At 35.3% G+C, this 16,622-nt stretch overlaps 1 protein-coding gene across 2 annotated transcripts in view; it reads left to right on the forward strand.

The window, feature by feature from the left end:
* dmrt1 (doublesex and mab-3 related transcription factor 1) overlaps positions 1-13,200 on the forward strand; it is a 35,750-nt gene extending 22,550 nt beyond the window's left edge. For both annotated transcript variants that reach the window (XM_088911251.1, XM_088911252.1), the window contains one exon: positions 13,049-13,200. In XM_088911251.1, the coding sequence (XP_088767377.1) occupies positions 13,049-13,200 (152 nt within the window). The remainder of the gene's footprint in view (positions 1-13,048) is intronic.
* Positions 13,201-16,622: the final 3,422 nt, after the last annotated feature.

The following is a 16,622-nucleotide window of genomic DNA, read 5'->3' on the forward strand; positions in this document are numbered from 1 at the left end:
GATAAGCTGTTTTCTGGGAAGGATGCCCCCACCCCATAGTTAAAATAAGATCCAAGCTTTTTTTCAACAAGAGAGGTACAGGCAGTACGATTCGAAGAGCAAAAGATTATTTGATTGGCTTCAGTTCATGAATGTAAGGAATTTGCAATGTATATTATAGGAAATAATAGACATACAGTGTCCTTCAAAAGTACTGGGCCAAAAGTCCATATTAGCTCATCATAGCTGTATGCTCAGGAAATTTGACAAAAGCAGAGAATATCCTCTTTTACTTCTGGGTATTTTGAGGGTATGGGGGTGCAAATCTCGAGTACCACAATCTGCAGAAGGCTTCACCAAGAAAAATTTAGAGGCTGTACTGCAAGGTGTAAGCCCCTCATCAGCAGCAAGAACTGAAGGGCTTTACTTGAATTTGCAAAACAATACCGAGATGAGCTACAGGGGTTCTGGAACAAGGTTTTATGGACAGATGAGACCAAAATAAACATCTATCAAAGTGATGGAAAGGCTAAAGTGTGGAGAAAAACAGGAACAGCCAAAAAGAATACCACTTCTTCAGTACAGCATGGTGGAGGTAGTATCATGGCTTGGCCATGTATGGCTGCTTCTGCGACAGGCTCAATGGTCTTTATTGATGACTTAACTGAAGATGGCAGCAATAGGATGAATTCAGAGATATACACACAGATCTTGTCTGCAATTGTAAGAAAAAAATGGCACCAGATTTATTGGGCAGCAGTTCATTATGCAGCAGGACAATGACCCAAAACATACCACACGCTTAACGCAGGAGTTCATCAGACAGAAAAAGTGGAATATTTTAAACTGGCCAAGTCAGTTACCAGATCTGAATCCAATTGAGCATGCATTTCATTTGTTCAAAAGGAGACTGAAGGCAGAAAGCCTGACCCACAAACAACCACTTAAAGAGGCTGCAGTTAAAGTCTGGCAAAAGCATCTCAAGTGAAGAAACAGTCTGGTGATGTTAGTGTAATGGAGGCTTCATGCAGTTATTGCAAGCAAGGGATTTGCATCAAAATACTGACATTTTCACTTCCTTAATTTGCTTTAAGTGTCCTACAACACTGAACACTGGACTGAACACAACATATCTTTCGGTTGCAAAATTTAAACTAAAATTAAAAGGTGACCTTCTCAACTCTGACTCAGAATTATTTGTTTTATGTGAATTTCAATTTCATGTGTATTAAGCGGGAAAAAGACAATTTTAGATTTTTGTCCCAATTCTTTTGGAGGGCATTGAACCTGAAATTACAGTTCTGGGACACATTAACACGTTATTTATGTGCTACAGTGTGATATAAAAGTGGGTAGATGTAAAAAACCACTCAAGATAAGCTTTAAAGTTTACAGTGTAATCAGTAATCTTCTATAATTACTTGAATATTGCGGATTGTCTATTGTGTATGTAACCACAGATAATTTTATTTCCTAAAAGCACTGTTTGTAGAAACTCTAATAAATATTAAATTCTGTAAATGTGGGTTTGATAGTTTCACCAGGTTAGGGCTAAGCACATTTAACAAAACGTTTCAGAAATAGGAAATCTAATTTTCAGAATTAGAATTGTGTAATTGTTAAATACTTGCAAGGTTTTTTCACTTTAATTTTTGAAGTTTCCCAAGCAGTTCTGCTTGAATACTGGTCCTGAAGGTTTAGTTTATCTGTAGGTTTTCTAGATATTTTTAAAGCAAAACCTGAAATGGGAGAAGTTCTTAAACTGTCCCAATTATGCGGGTAATAAGCTACTTTGGGTTATATATTTTGGTTCAGAGCAGAGTTTAAATGAAACCTGTAGACTCTTGGCCTTCAAGAGCCACAAGGCCTTTCCTTTCAAGAGATTAAAAATATTGATTGATTAAAATTAAAATTGTGAACATAGAAGTTCAGAATTCACTTGCACTGTAGGTTTCTTTTATTAGGTTCACATTTCTTTAGTTTAAACAATTGTCAGGGATTTGATAATACTAAATACAGATTAATAGTGTACTGCCAGTATACCTCCTTTATCTTGATACTTGCCTGGTCTTCTGCGATCCAAATATAAATTTGAGTGTCATGGTTGTTTTACTCCAGTACATCTTTTTTTCAATGTTCTTCAGCAGGTTTGTACTTAGTGTTCCTGTTTGAAATGTTTGTTTGTAAAAGTGATCCTCTGGCCCTGGAACGTGAAAGTGTCTGGCTTGGTGAGTGGGCATGCAGTATGGGCAGTATGACAGCAGCAGGAGAAAGTGCAGTAAGACACCAAAAAGTTGTCATAAGCATTTTCTTCTAGTAAAAAGTAATTTTTATGTTGGAATATTGGTTTGTAACTTAATAAAACTGAGAAATGAATGTTCATTGACACAGTTGTCCCTAATTGTCAATTAGGGAGACAATTATGAAGTGATGACAGATATTCTTCATAAATTCTTTCTAAATACACAAAACACTTCTCTCCTTTCAAGAGATTGGGATCCAAATTTTTGATTGATTAAATTAAAAATGGTGAGCAATTCACTTTCACTGCAGGTTTTTTTAGAATTTTATTTTTGATTTATTTCAAAAGCCCAATTACCAGATCAGAACGAAGATTAAATATCTGAAAGGATATTCTTCCTATTTTCTATAAAGGATATTCTTTCTTTGTATTGTTTAAGATAATCTAGGAAGAACAAATACAGGCTTTTGTGACATTTTAAGTTTGAACTGTTACAGTATCTCTTTTGAAAAGAAGTGTGCCAAGAAAGATTAAAAAGGCAAATAAATTACAAGAGGTACTTTAAAAAGCACTGGACACTGGATAAGCATGCTAAATCATGTAATGTTCTTTTAAATTAGAATAGGTCATGGTTAATACTAGTCCTGTCTATCACATGCATGGGATAGGTGAAACCTACAGTTCTTTTATCTGGCATGTTGAAGCTGTAGGTAAATGTCATGAAGTTTTACTCACCATCCAACAAGTCAAGATATATGGATTGATTGTGCTTATAATACCCGCTGCTTTACAATCACTTGGCTTGGCACCAGTAAAATATTTTTGGGACGAATCTAAACTTTCACTGCCATCTCTTCCATATCCACCACATTTTTGTTTCTCATTAAATGTTAGTATTTTGTGTCATTTTTAGGTATGCTAATCAAAGATCAGTGGCAGAACTGTATAATATTTTTATACTACTGGCATTGCATATGTTAATTCTAAAAACTACCCCCTGTAAGCACTGCAGTGCACATGTCTCAGATGTTCTAGACAAACATAGGATTTACAATATTTCTATGCTATGAGCATCCACCATTTTTTTTAAAGCCTCAGCTATTTGTTTTCTATTATAACAGTTTTTGACTTTATAAGTAAAGCTCAGTTTGGGTTATGGGAAGTGACAATCTTGTCATTTCGCAATATTTAATGCAGATTGAAAACTTTTAAGAAACATGAGCAAACAAATGTAATTCGATGTATGGTTGTTGCTAAGAGATATGAATTAATTACAAACATTAACAACAATTGAAGATACCGTACATAGGTACAGTGTCTACATCCCTAAGTACTTGTGATACACTATGCAAGTTTATCATACTCTCTTCTATAAAAGGAAGACTTACGTCCTCTTGTGTCAGCCGAGTATTTTACAGTAATTGTTTCACAGCTTAATTCAATCAAACAAAAACTGCAATATCCTCTTGCTTTATATACAGTAGATGCAGTTATCAGTACATCTTGTTTGATTTGAGCATATAAAATCCCTAATATAATTTGCATCATAGGGCATCTATTCTATGTGTTTAGAATATCCATGGTCATGCTGCTTTTCATCACTAATTTATTTAAACATGTCTGATTTGCTGCTGGTAATGTCTTTGCTGTGATTCTTACTATTACATTGAATATTAACTGGAAGACAGCAGTGACTCCTGTAATGAGGATGGAGTGTACCTCTGTGGCGCAGAACTGTTAACATTTTAAAGTCTCCTGCTGCCTAGCTTTGAAGGCGTGCCACATTTATTTTTTCTCATTGCAAGTCATCAGTTGGCCAAATACAGGGCAAATAACCTTCAGGAGTGCGACGCTGTCCTTCTGTTGGCCGCTGTCTTTGAAAATTGCCTCTGGAGTTAGTGAGCAGGAACAGTTAAGATTTACAAACAATGATGAAGCTTGTCATGCGTCTTTCACCATCCATCATTGTGGCAGCATGGCAGGGCGGTGAAGTGTTCTTCATAAAAACCAGCTCAGTGTGAAATACACCTCTCCGCAGTGTTTACGGCTCTGAAGCTCGTCAGCAGCCCTTTACTGTAAATCCAGATTGGGATGTGACATTACAGTATATCACTGCGCAGCTCGCCAGGGTTTACACTGGGAATGAGTGCAGTTCACACCAGATGAGATGCCCAGATTGAGTTATGTTGGAATTTTAGTGTTATATGAGACAGCTTTGTTTTTTGCGAGTGTTCAGAGTTAGTTTTCTTTCATCAAAACCAGTTGGTTCACTCCAAACAAACTGTAAATTTCTGGTCCTGGCTTTGCTCCTTAGTGTGCAGAATGTCAAGGCTTTTGGGTCCATTCTTGACCACAACTGAATATAAAGTGAGAATCAGGTGACTCAAAATATCCTGAACAATGTTATTGGCCCAAATACTACCTTAATATAATTTACAGGCCTTGTGAGTGGGCCTTTAACTTTTAGAATGATATATTTGCATTATGCTCTGAAAACTTTTCAAAACAGTTCCCTCTTTATTTTTTGACCACAAGCATTTTTTTTCAAAAACAGATATTTAATTTTAAGACGAATTTACATTAAAATGGTAAGTAAACTTCATTGCTTGTGAGATTTTGTCCAATTAATGTGGCATCAGTTTTCTGCACTTCCTGATATGCATTTATAAAATATTTTATTTGTTTGCCTGTTCTACTTAAGTCACAATATATTAACTAATTACCACTTAAACCTTGTTTAACATATTTTAATAATTTAAGTATGTTTACAGAGATCCTGTTTCTTTTATTTGGTCATGTAACTGAATGTAGTACTTTATGCATAGAGGTTTGCATCATAAACACTTCTAAAGAACAGTAATTACAATATATAAAGAATCTGTTCAGCCTTCATGGGATTGAAAGAAACAAATTGGGCATTCTTCTTCAAGACAATTAACATCACACCTGAGCATTGTACTGCCTAAGTCCAAAAGGAAATGGTATAATATTACATAGTACATCAGGGGTGCTGCCCTTCTACAACATTACTGCATAAGACTGTTCTTGTACTAAAGTAGTGCAAAAGGTGGCATGGTGGCACAGTGGTTTGCATTGCTGCCTTGTAGCTCTGGGTTCAGTTCCAGACCTGGACTGCTATCTGTATGGAGCTGGTATGTTCTCCATGTGTTTGTATGGGTTTCCTCCAGGTGCTGTGGTTTCTTCCCACGATAAAAATAAATATTGGTAGGTTATTTGGCTTCTGGAAAACTTGGCACTGGTGTGAGTAGGTGCACGCTTATGATGTATGTATGTGCCCTGCAATGGACTAGGGTCCAGGGTCAATGGATAAAATGGTTAGAAAATGGATTAATAAACGTCACAAATAAGATATTATTTATTCCTTATATATATAGGTATATGTGTTCCTCAAGTGTTAGGTGCAAACTGGTTTGAAAAGTCACTTTCAATTTAAATTTAATGGATATAAAAGAGAAAGATATTTGGAAATTGATAGTAAAACCAGCCATTCATTGTAAGAATGCAGAGCTACTCCTGGTGAGGGTTACAGCAACATGAAGCCTATTCCATATTGAAACATGGGGACAAAACATCTGTGCACTCCTTTATTCAGAATTATTACCGTGCTTTTATTTGTGAAATCTAGAAAATATAATGTCTTCTACTGATGCTTAAGACTTTTGAAATTTGATGACTGTAGTCAGCTATATTTCAACATATGTACATAATGTCTTTAAGAAAAAATTCTAAACCATGCCATCGTACAGTGTTCCCTTGATGTTGTGCTATGGTCCCTCACAAGGTTTTGGTTGGTGAATTGGTTGTAAATCTGTTGCTGAAGATAAGAGAATAAGCAGCTGTCTTTGGCTCACCAGAGCATAAACAGCCTGTGGGGTGCCTCTTGCTTAATTTGTACCTTAACAAAGATGTTTCTAGAGCTGCAGGGGACAGATAAGTAGCTCCTCAGTGTCACCCTGTCTTACACTCCTGACTGCCACACTTAAATGCTTTCCACTACAGCTATAGATTGGTTAAATACCAGCATAATTGGTTGCTGCAGGCACAAGCACTCTTGTAATGTCTTGTACAACATCTCTATTAGGCTTTGCCTGCAGCTGTGCAAGATATTAACAAGACAAGGGCTTGGGTTTTATGTGTGTCCTCAACCTCCAATATGTCCAAATTTAGAGGTGAACTGTAATAAAAATAATTAAATGTATTATTGAAAAGAGGGCAGAAATGAGTGTATTGATTTAACCACTTACATTTATTTGTAACATTTTCCTCCTGTAACTTTGAGCACTGATGTTCTTTTCATTTTAAACAATTTAGAGAAATGAATGTTATTCCTGGACAACATATTGGAATGGTGGTTAGTATTGTTGCCTTATTATTTACATTATTTACATCAATTTCCCTTCGGGATCAATAAAGTCTTATCTACCTATCCTTGGGTCTTCAGTTCTATCCTGGATTGGGGTATCTTCTGTGTGAAATTTGCGCATTCACCCTCTTTTCATCTGTTTCATTTGGGTGCTTTGATTTCCTCCCACTTTCCAAAGACATGCTGGCTTGGCTAATTGGTGTCTCTAAGTTGACTGTATGTGTGTGCACTTGTGATAGGCTAACTCACATGAAGGGTGTAGTCCTGCCTAGTGGCAAGTTTGTGGGATAGACTGTGGGTTGCTGTGACCTCTGCTCATGACTTATTCGATCTAATGACTGCAGCACCTTCACCTTTTCCTCGTGTAAAAGTGTCATCCTTCCTATTTGATTGACTAGAACAGAGGTTCAAGTCTGTTTCTCGCCTTTAGGTTCAGGAATATATCTAATTATTTATAGGAAGTATCCACCGCCAGTCTGTGCAAAGGGAAAGGAGTTTTGTTTTTTAAATTAAGACCAAATATGTGATGTTCGTTACGTAATGTTTTTTAATTTGTTTCACTTCAACACAATACAGCATTGATGGGACAGCTCTTTTCTTAATTCTGAAAATCACAACTAATAACTAGTTATTTAACGCAGTTCAGCATCTGATTCATGTTATGTTTCAACTATCTTCAAAATTGAAGAAAATATAAGACTTTTGGGGGAATTTGTGGGATCATTATTAGTAGTATTGATTTAAAGGGGTAGCACTAATCGGGTGAATGACTCAGTTTCATTCTGGGTAGATTAACTAACAATAAAGGACCAGAGGTCATTAGCTGTTTAATTACCCTCTGACCTTTCTGTGATTCTTCTTGTCAACTGACCACAGGCTACTGGGCACACTCTCTAATGGTACTGTAATAGGGACATAAGTGCCCCCTGTCTTGTATTTAAAGAGCAGTGACTTGTACCCAGAGGTGAAGAATACAATGGAAGGAAGGCAATACTTCTTAATCCTGTTTAAAAATATACCTAAAAACATGTACAAGGAGCATGCTCAAGCAGCATACATTTTTCTTCATCAGAATCCTTTCAATTTAAGCTGATGGATTTAGCAGTAGTTAAAAGTGTGTTATAATCTGTTACTTTGTGGACATTCTGTTATTTTTAGAAGATACATTTGGGAGTGCTTGTTACACAAATAGGATTTATAGATTTTGAATGGCCATTTCAGTGTTCATTAGGGGTTGATCCCTACCGAATGGGCAAGTGAGCCCTTAAATTTAGGTCTTTGTTAAAAGGTTATCAGGGACAAATGTTTTAATTTGGAGGATAGGACAGGGTGTCTCCTTGTATGAAGAGCATTTTTGGAGTTCTAGTATTATAGGCTTTTTTCAGCCATTTCCCTTTTCTGACTGCTGGTATTCTTACCCTCATACTCTTTATTTTGTCTCCTTCTAAACTCCTAGGACTCCCCTAATATTAGATTTTTATAATAGTTGTGTTATAGAAATAGATAACTCACAACTGAGACACTGTACTCAAAAGCAATGTCTCCAGTTTTGACTGAGATTGAACTGGACTTTCCCTGAGTAGTATTCCTTAGCAGCCTCAGCACTGCAGTGCACTGCAATGCAGTTTCCAAAAGGAAATTTGCTAAACATTGCTAATGATATACCTTATATTTACCGGTTCTACTCCTTAGAAGTGCCTAAGCAGTGTTTCATAACACTTCATAGCAAATCACATTTCTCTCTAGGAAAATTATGCAAGTCCGCTGTATGGAAATTCTATAAAAATCTGTTTTGGAATGCTGCAGAGAAGATTACATTAAGTCTGTTGATTTAAGATTCTAGAACTTTCTTGTATATAATAATGCAGTAATGAGCAATTGACTTCATACGCCTTAATTTTGCTTACGCATGTACTACCTAACAATAACATAGGCAATTATTGTTAATATATAACAGTTAATATATAAGTCTGAACCTAGGGGCTAGGATTACTAATCAGGTTCTCTGAAGTAACCACTTATTTTAGTACTTTCTCAAACTTGTCAGCTTATTGCTTGTTTATGTCTGCAATTAATAATTGTCATAATTTTAAAGATTTGGCGATTTAATAAAAATAGTAGTCTGTTTCACACAAACTGAAAATTAACCCAGAAACTTTATTCAGTTATGTGTTATGCTGCAAATAATTTTTTGAGATACAACTGGTAACATCTAATAGAGCTTCATCTTTCTCAGGAGCATTAAATTAACTGATTTGAACCGTTAAAAAAATGCTTTAGAAATCCTCTCTAGAAAGTGCTGCTTTAAAAAATAGTTTGAATATGCATTGGCTTTTGCTTTAACAAAATCAGCAAGACAATAGTCTCAGTCAGTTTCAGGCACTGGCCTCTGTCATTGTTTGACTTATTTTTCTGCATCATTAAGCTCTGCCACTGTTGAAATGATTAAAGCAGACATTATTGTCATTCTTGGTAAACACTTGATTTGTCCAGGACTCTTCTTCGGTTAAGTAATGGTAAGCAGGTAAGACAACTCTGATATAAAGTATATTTGTATATTCACAAACATTGATGAATTCTTTTAATTCTTTTTAGAATTGCTTTTTTTGTCAGACTGTTTAACCGCAATGTCCACAAACAGCTGAAATCTTGTATTAAAATAATTGATAGTAACAAAAAATTCGTATAGTATTATTATCTACAAGTTCACATTTACATTTTTAAAACAATAAAAAATGATAGCATCTGCCCACTTAATTAAACTCTTAAGGGCCATGTAGGAATAATATATCAAAGTGAAAAAGAAGGCATCTGCATTTTGTGGAGTATAAAACTCCACTTTTTATACCAGAAAGCTGATTCTTTTGGCCTTTTTAGCAGTAAATTGAGTTTTGTGTAATACAGTGTGCAGGGAGTGCGTTTGTTTTTCATATTGTTAAAACAAGAATAAAACTACATGTACTTTCAGTCTCATGTATCCACATGTATTAGTATACATATGTGCAATACATGTGTCTTTTGACATTATTTTATTTGTTTCATATGGAAAGTGTTATCTAAAACCCCTCCTGAGCCCCATGTCACTAGAAGTGCAGGTATGAACTGAACAAGAAAGAGCTAATCCACAATAGATCAGGCTGAATTACGATCTCCTTTCACATCTGTGCCTTTGTTCCTTGTTCATAATGCCAGAAATTATTGAGGCTTGTCCACCCCCCATCACCCCCCGAAAACCACACAAAGACAGTTTAATAGTTTGGAAATTTAAGATAATCGGAATAACCTGAAAAGGGCAAAAGTTCATCAGTGGAAATTGCTTCTTTTGAATGTCAAAAATAAAGCCTTCTCTTGTTTCTGTAGTGTTTTAATAGGAAACACATAATTATTTAAACTATTGGTCACAAAGAATTGTTTTCACTTCAACGTGCTAGCAGGCTTCTTTGTCTCATACTTTTCTGCACTTCAACATGAAAGATTTCCTGATCGATCTCTCTGTCATCTATCACTTCTTTACATTAGACTAAATATGGTCTTTGAAAATCAGAAGTGTATCTTATAAATTTATATAAGACTTTGTGATAAGGGGAAATAAGTGGAAAAAATAATTAAAAAATGTATACTTAAATGTTTCTGTAAATATTTTGTAGTTTCATTTAATAACCTTACAGTATAAGCTAAAATTGTCTTGCAATCACATTAAGTGATAATATCATAATTGAGTAATTCTAGTATTTGAAAGAATATTACTAGAAATGCTAGTTTCAGATTACACATACAGTACATGTAGCTTTTATGATTTGTGTAGGATTTCTTTAACTGTCCAGAAAGTTCAGAATGTCACAGAAAAAAGAAGAAATACAGCATAAGAAAATGCTATTTTTCATGCCATTGAACCCCTTGACAGTAATCTGTATTAAATTGTACAGTGCAGATAATCAAACACAATAAGCAGTGACACTTAACATGTCAGCAGAGTATACAGCCTGCTGTGATTTAGCTTCCAACAAATGACTTAACAACATGGCTACCAATGCATTTTGCTAATTGCATCATAGATTTCTCCTTGATGAATACAGTGTGAATTAGCACAGGATGGCTAATCTAGTCTTTCACTGTTATTGCTGTACAAGAAGCAATGAAAAGCCCATACAGTTAGTTACACAAACATTAGTATTAACGATTGCCCATTTGGAATTGGTGACAAACTGCAGTCTGGCAGAATCCTGAGGCAGAAACCAATCAGAAAGTTAATGAGGAGAAAAATTACCCACCACAGTTGCTCCTTAATTACATCCATGGCAGACAGGAGCAAAAGGGGCCTGTGGGTGGATTTGAACTCAGCTGATATTTGCTCAGGGTCATGAAGGCCAGGATCCTTGGAATTGGGTTCATGTATCTTCCTTGACTTGTAACTTCATAGACAATTTTAACACAGTAATATTTTTTGTTCTCATATCCATAATGAATTGAGCTGGTAAAGGCACTGACGGGATGCAGGAATTGCCTTTTTAATAAATAGATTTTTACTCTAAAATGGTTCTATGCAAAGCAATTGTGCTGCTAGGTTTTGATAGCTGAAATTTTTCACGATAGCCTGAAACGGTTGCATTTGTTATCCAGTTGTGACTCCCCTTTGTAAATTTAAAACAATTCTGTTTTTATGTTATGTTTATTTATGTGGCTTAGTTTTTCAGGTAAACCCACTACCACCAGAAAAATCCCTCCTGTAAAATCTAGATGCTTTGAAAGAATCTGCACTTGACTAAAAAGCTTTTAGTATGATAAAATTATATTTAACAATTTTTTTTGCTTCACTTAGTTACTCATAGGAAAGATTCTGACGAAACATATATGTGATTTTTTTGTATTTTTGTAAAAAGGAATAACTGTTTTTAAGTTGTTTTCTTAAAACAATTTGGAGAGATTATTTCAGGTCTCTGAAATGGGCTTTTTATCCACAATAATGGTACATGTACAGTATAAGACAGTAGCTGTACTAGGTTATCATTTACAGTAATATTGTACCTAGCCTGACAGTTCTAAATTCCCTCAGTTTTTTTTATTCATAGTTCAGTGTTAGTGGCAGCAGAGTTCGGTGGAACAACACCAGTTTAATTATGTTTCAAGACACTATGTGTTAGTAGTTAATCAACCTGTGCTCAGTTGGTATTCCATCTACTGACTCGAATATACAGTAGTATCATTTTGTAGAAGTAATTTGTGTGGTTACAGTTTCTATAAGATCTATAAGATTTCTTGCCAATGAATATTTAAAAATTGTCTGTTAACTGCATTAAATTAATCTGAATTGTTTTTCACCGACTGTTAATTAACTATTACAGACAAAGTTTGCACCTAGGGTCATATTTGTAGTCTAGGTCCTATACTTTGATATTGTGCCAGTATTTCCCGTACCATATTGTAAAGCCTGCTTTCAGCTTTCAATTAACAAATTTGACATTTAGTAACCTAGCAAGTCACATTGATTGAAGCTTGTATTTGAAAATTGTATTTTCTCAATGCAGAGTATTTCTGTGTCTTTGAATGATTTTTTTTCTGGAACTCATCTTGCTTTTTTTTGTTATTTTTAGTGCTTTTTCAGCAGTTGCTCGTTCAGTTACTGTATGTAGATGATTGCTGACGTCTAGATTTGGAATGTTGGACAGCATTGAGGAAGGAATATTTGTTTTCTTTATATCTGCAACAGTGATTAGAGAACAGCTGATGAAGGAAGGACAGAAGGAAAACCAGTGTTGCTAAGACCATATAAGGATGCTTTTAACTCATGCTTTAATTTCCAGCTCGTACTGCAGAACAATCAGAGCATCTTAGACTAACTGAATAACTGAATCTTTACCTCAAAGTCTTATTTTTGATCGGGAACACTCTTTAGAAAGACCTGTCTCACTCCATAGAACGTTAGTTAACAGTTGTGACTCATACAGTTAAATCCACAGTATTTGCATTTAACAAGGTCCAGAGTTGCATCACTTGCTGAGATAGTCATTCATACAGTGTGCATAGTCACTACTTTGTGGGTAATACTAGTTGTAGCTTACAGTATACATGGTCTCATCCACTTCCTAAGATGGTTTGATTGTCAAGGTCAAAAGTATAGCAATGAGTAAATGAAAGATAAGATTCATTTTCCTAAAGAAAGGTAAGGCAAAGGTTTCTTTTTTTTGCCTAGTCATTTTAAGGTTTATGGTTAGCAATTTACATTAAAGATACTGCATTTCCTTTTTTGTTTCTCATCTGCATATCAATACTGAGCTAAATGCTGATGCTGAAATACTGCAGCTAAAAAAAACGCATGTATTTAATTTTTAATATGTTGTCATGTGAAAAGTAATCAAGCAAAATTACGGGATTTTGTAATTGGATTGTAAAAAAAAAACATTTCAAATTAAAACATCTGCCTTGTTTGTTTTCTCTTTTGAAAGTTTTTGTGCCATCCACTAGCCAGGATATGGGGCTGACCTACCTGTCCAACAGCTCACTGATGGGCTCTGAAAACGCCAAACAAGAGTGTGAGACCAGCTCAGAGTCTGGTGCCTTTACAGCGGATTCCATCCTAGAGGGAGCCAGCAAGTGATGTGTGAGGTTGTAGCCAGGACAGCTACCACAGTTCTGAACTGGAGTTATCTGGAACCCTCATCTCTTTGATCTGGAAAAGTCGTAAATCATTGTAGCAGGTTGTTTAAATAAACTTCATTCAGCATGTTGCCTTGTTGCCTGTTACAGTACAGAAGTCCTTTTGAGAGTTCTCTTGTTTGCTTAGGTCTGCCTTTGACAGATGAATGCATGAAAGTAGATATTGTCTCCATTATTGTACTTTGTTAATGTTCTGTTTATTGCTGATGTGAACCTTTAAAATGACGTTCCTAATTAAGAAGGTATGGAAACTCGGTTCAACACATTTAATGAGAAATTCAGCTATTTGTGAACTGTGGCAGTGTATGGAAATTGCATTTAATTAAAAGTTTAATAGACAAAAATAGCATTCCTTTTAAATCTTCTTTTGAGTTTGTTTTCTATATATGTGATTGTCAGATGGGCCTTTTTCATTTGTTTGCTAGTATATTTTCTGTTCTTTATTATTGGGAATATTTTGTTCATATTGCTGTTCTTTTTCCAACTGCTGTGAGTGATTCAGAAGGGCAAACCTTATAATCAGACCTTCCCAGTTTTTCATCGAATAGTATGGTAATTGAGCCCAACCCTTTCTGATGATAAATTCAGCAGTTTTAAATGTAAGCTATGACAGTAAGCCTGAATATATGGATGTTATTTTAATTAAACATTTTAACAGAATTTCTCTTTGTTCTATGTTGAATTCAGAATAAAGCAGAGGTGATTGCAGTTCCAAATGGAAGTGTTTTACTATGATTAATATGTGATTGTGTGTTACAAGACTGGTTTAATAGTTATGTTTTAATAAAGAAGTGTAAAAAGTAATTTGGAAAACTCATCTGTTTATTGTAGCTACCAAGTTTATGGAAATAAAAATGTTATTGATGACTGAATTTCACTATATGTGTTTAGGGAGTGCAGTATGAAATAGAAAAAGAAAATTACTTGTATTTTCTTCGCTCTGTGCTTTGAAAACATCCATTTGATTTCGCCCCATCTGTTGTAATCAATAACCTGACCATCTTGTTTTTTATTAAATGCACTTACTCTTAATTTCATCCACCAGTGGTTTTAGAGAGAATAATGTGGAGTTACCTATATAGGTTTGACATTATAAATCACTTCTTGAGACTGAATCGTACAGCAGTATCGATTGATCCTGATATATCACAGAAATTTACTGTCACTTCTGTTTTCAATTAAAGATACAATCAGTCAGATAATGACTTAATTGGATTTTACAGAAGATTGAGTTTTATTGCCCTGTGCTTTACGAGTTTAGTTAAGGAAGACCATTTTATCACAGTTGTCAGCATGCTGCTGCTGCTGCTGCAGAGCTGCATCTTTCTGTTGCTGTTCCTGTGTTCTGTACAAGACTAGAAGAAAGTGTCAGTGGATTTTTTTTTTCCTCGATCACACTATGAATCATGGATTGTGTGTTATAGTTAAAACAGACTTCGCTAAGGCTGGTGCAGTAATGATAAACAGTTACATTCCAGAATTCAGAGGTGTGAACTTTTTTTGTATCTTTGTTTAAATTTTGATCAGAGATATATCTATTGGGGATTATTTGCATTCAATTAATATGAAAATGGGTAGAATCCTGCAGATATAAGTAGAAAGTATAGTAAAAAGTATAGTAGTAAAAAGCATAATAAAAAGTAGAAAGTATAGTATCATTATAGTGTAGTCTCTTAAGGTTTAGCATGTATATAATGTAAAATAATGGAATCCAGAATTATGGACCAATTAGCATGATACAGTTCCAGTTTAGTAATACTGCAACTCAAGATCATCAACACTATAATGGGAGGTGTTGCTGAACAAATGTATTTGACTTGTTTGGAGAATATTCAAAAACTTATGACACCTGTAGGGCTTACAATATTATTTATTGATTTTTTATTAGAAAGATTTTGGCAGAGTAACCTGTAGCCGTTGATTTTTAAAAGCTAAGTGTGTGCGAATTAATGATGCTCCAAGGAGCTGGATTCTGTAGAGGTTACAGCGGTATCAATAAGAGGAGCTGCATGGGTTAGATGTCTAATGTAAAATTTGAGTCTCACAAGGTTAGGTACCAAGGCTGTTGCTCTTGCCGCCATGGTATTTGACTTCAGGTTCTTCCTGGAAGCCAATAAATGACAGTTACTGAATGGCAAGAGAAGGGAGCAAAATCACCCTCATAAAGCAGGACCCTTACAAACATGGTGGTGTCCTGGTTTGGCTGCACAGACCTCCACAGCTTTGAAAGTCAGTCCTTCACTGGTCTGTAGCAGAGATGTGTTTACATTTACAAATAACCTACCTGAGCATTTTAGAGCTGAAATGTACCCTTGAGATGTTTTTGTCATCTTCAAGCTTGTTGGACAACCTTGTTAGCTGTATAAGGCGATGCTATAAAGTTAAAGTGTGCATTACAGTAAGGGATTATCACATCCCATTTTAGGACTATTTTTTGATATTTTAAACTGAAAACACTGTAATTTTCCTTTGTGTTCATAGATCTATGACAGCTTACTTGTCAACAATTAGTTTCTGTATATTTCCTGAGCATTTTGTAAGGGGACAGAATCATGGAAAACTAGGTTTGGGCTTAGGGCCAGCGGGTCATTGGTTCAAATTCCAGGACATGAGAACAAAGTAAATTGCTCATAGAAATGCCCTGCTATATACATGGACACACTAGGTGATGTTGTAAATGCAAATTCCTCTAAACTTAAAAAAAAGCTTTACATATCTGTTGCTGATGTTGTGATTATGTCTGAATTTTTCCACTATATATATATGTTACTTTTCTTATCTTACTATCTTCTGTGAAGTATTCTGAGTTATTTCGTATCTCTTGGAATTAGTTTAATTTGGTGAACATCCATTATGAAATTAGGACAATAGATGATGATCAGTATTTTTAGATTATCTAAATAAGACTAAGAAGCGGGCAAAGAAATAATGTATGTATATAATAAATGTAAGACTTCAAATGGAATTTGAAATAAAGTAATCTGGAGGCTGCAGTAGTCCTCTTACACATCTGAACACTTCTGCCACTGTTTCACAAGGTTATACTGCCCTTGTAATAAAACAATGGTGGTTGTCCATTGACGTATTCCTGTGGCACAATCTGGATTTCATTGCCAGCCCCAGAGTTCAGAACATTCCTTCACTGCATAAACCTGCTTGTAGGAAGAAGGTCGCTTATAGTGGTATAGGACATTATTATTACAATGTGAAAAAGTAAGATGAGAAGTCACAGAGCAGTGCATGGAAGAGCTGGGCTTTGAACAGTTACCTTACCAGGCTTATAACTCAGATCTCATTTGAATTTAAATCAGATGACAAGGAGATCCAGGTGGCTGTACAGCAGTGGCTCAGGCACCAACCAAC

Source organism: Atractosteus spatula, chromosome 3 (genome assembly GCF_055471065.1).
Source record: "Atractosteus spatula isolate fAtrSpa1 chromosome 3, fAtrSpa1.hap1, whole genome shotgun sequence".
Taxonomy (NCBI): Eukaryota; Metazoa; Chordata; class Actinopteri; order Semionotiformes; family Lepisosteidae; genus Atractosteus; species Atractosteus spatula.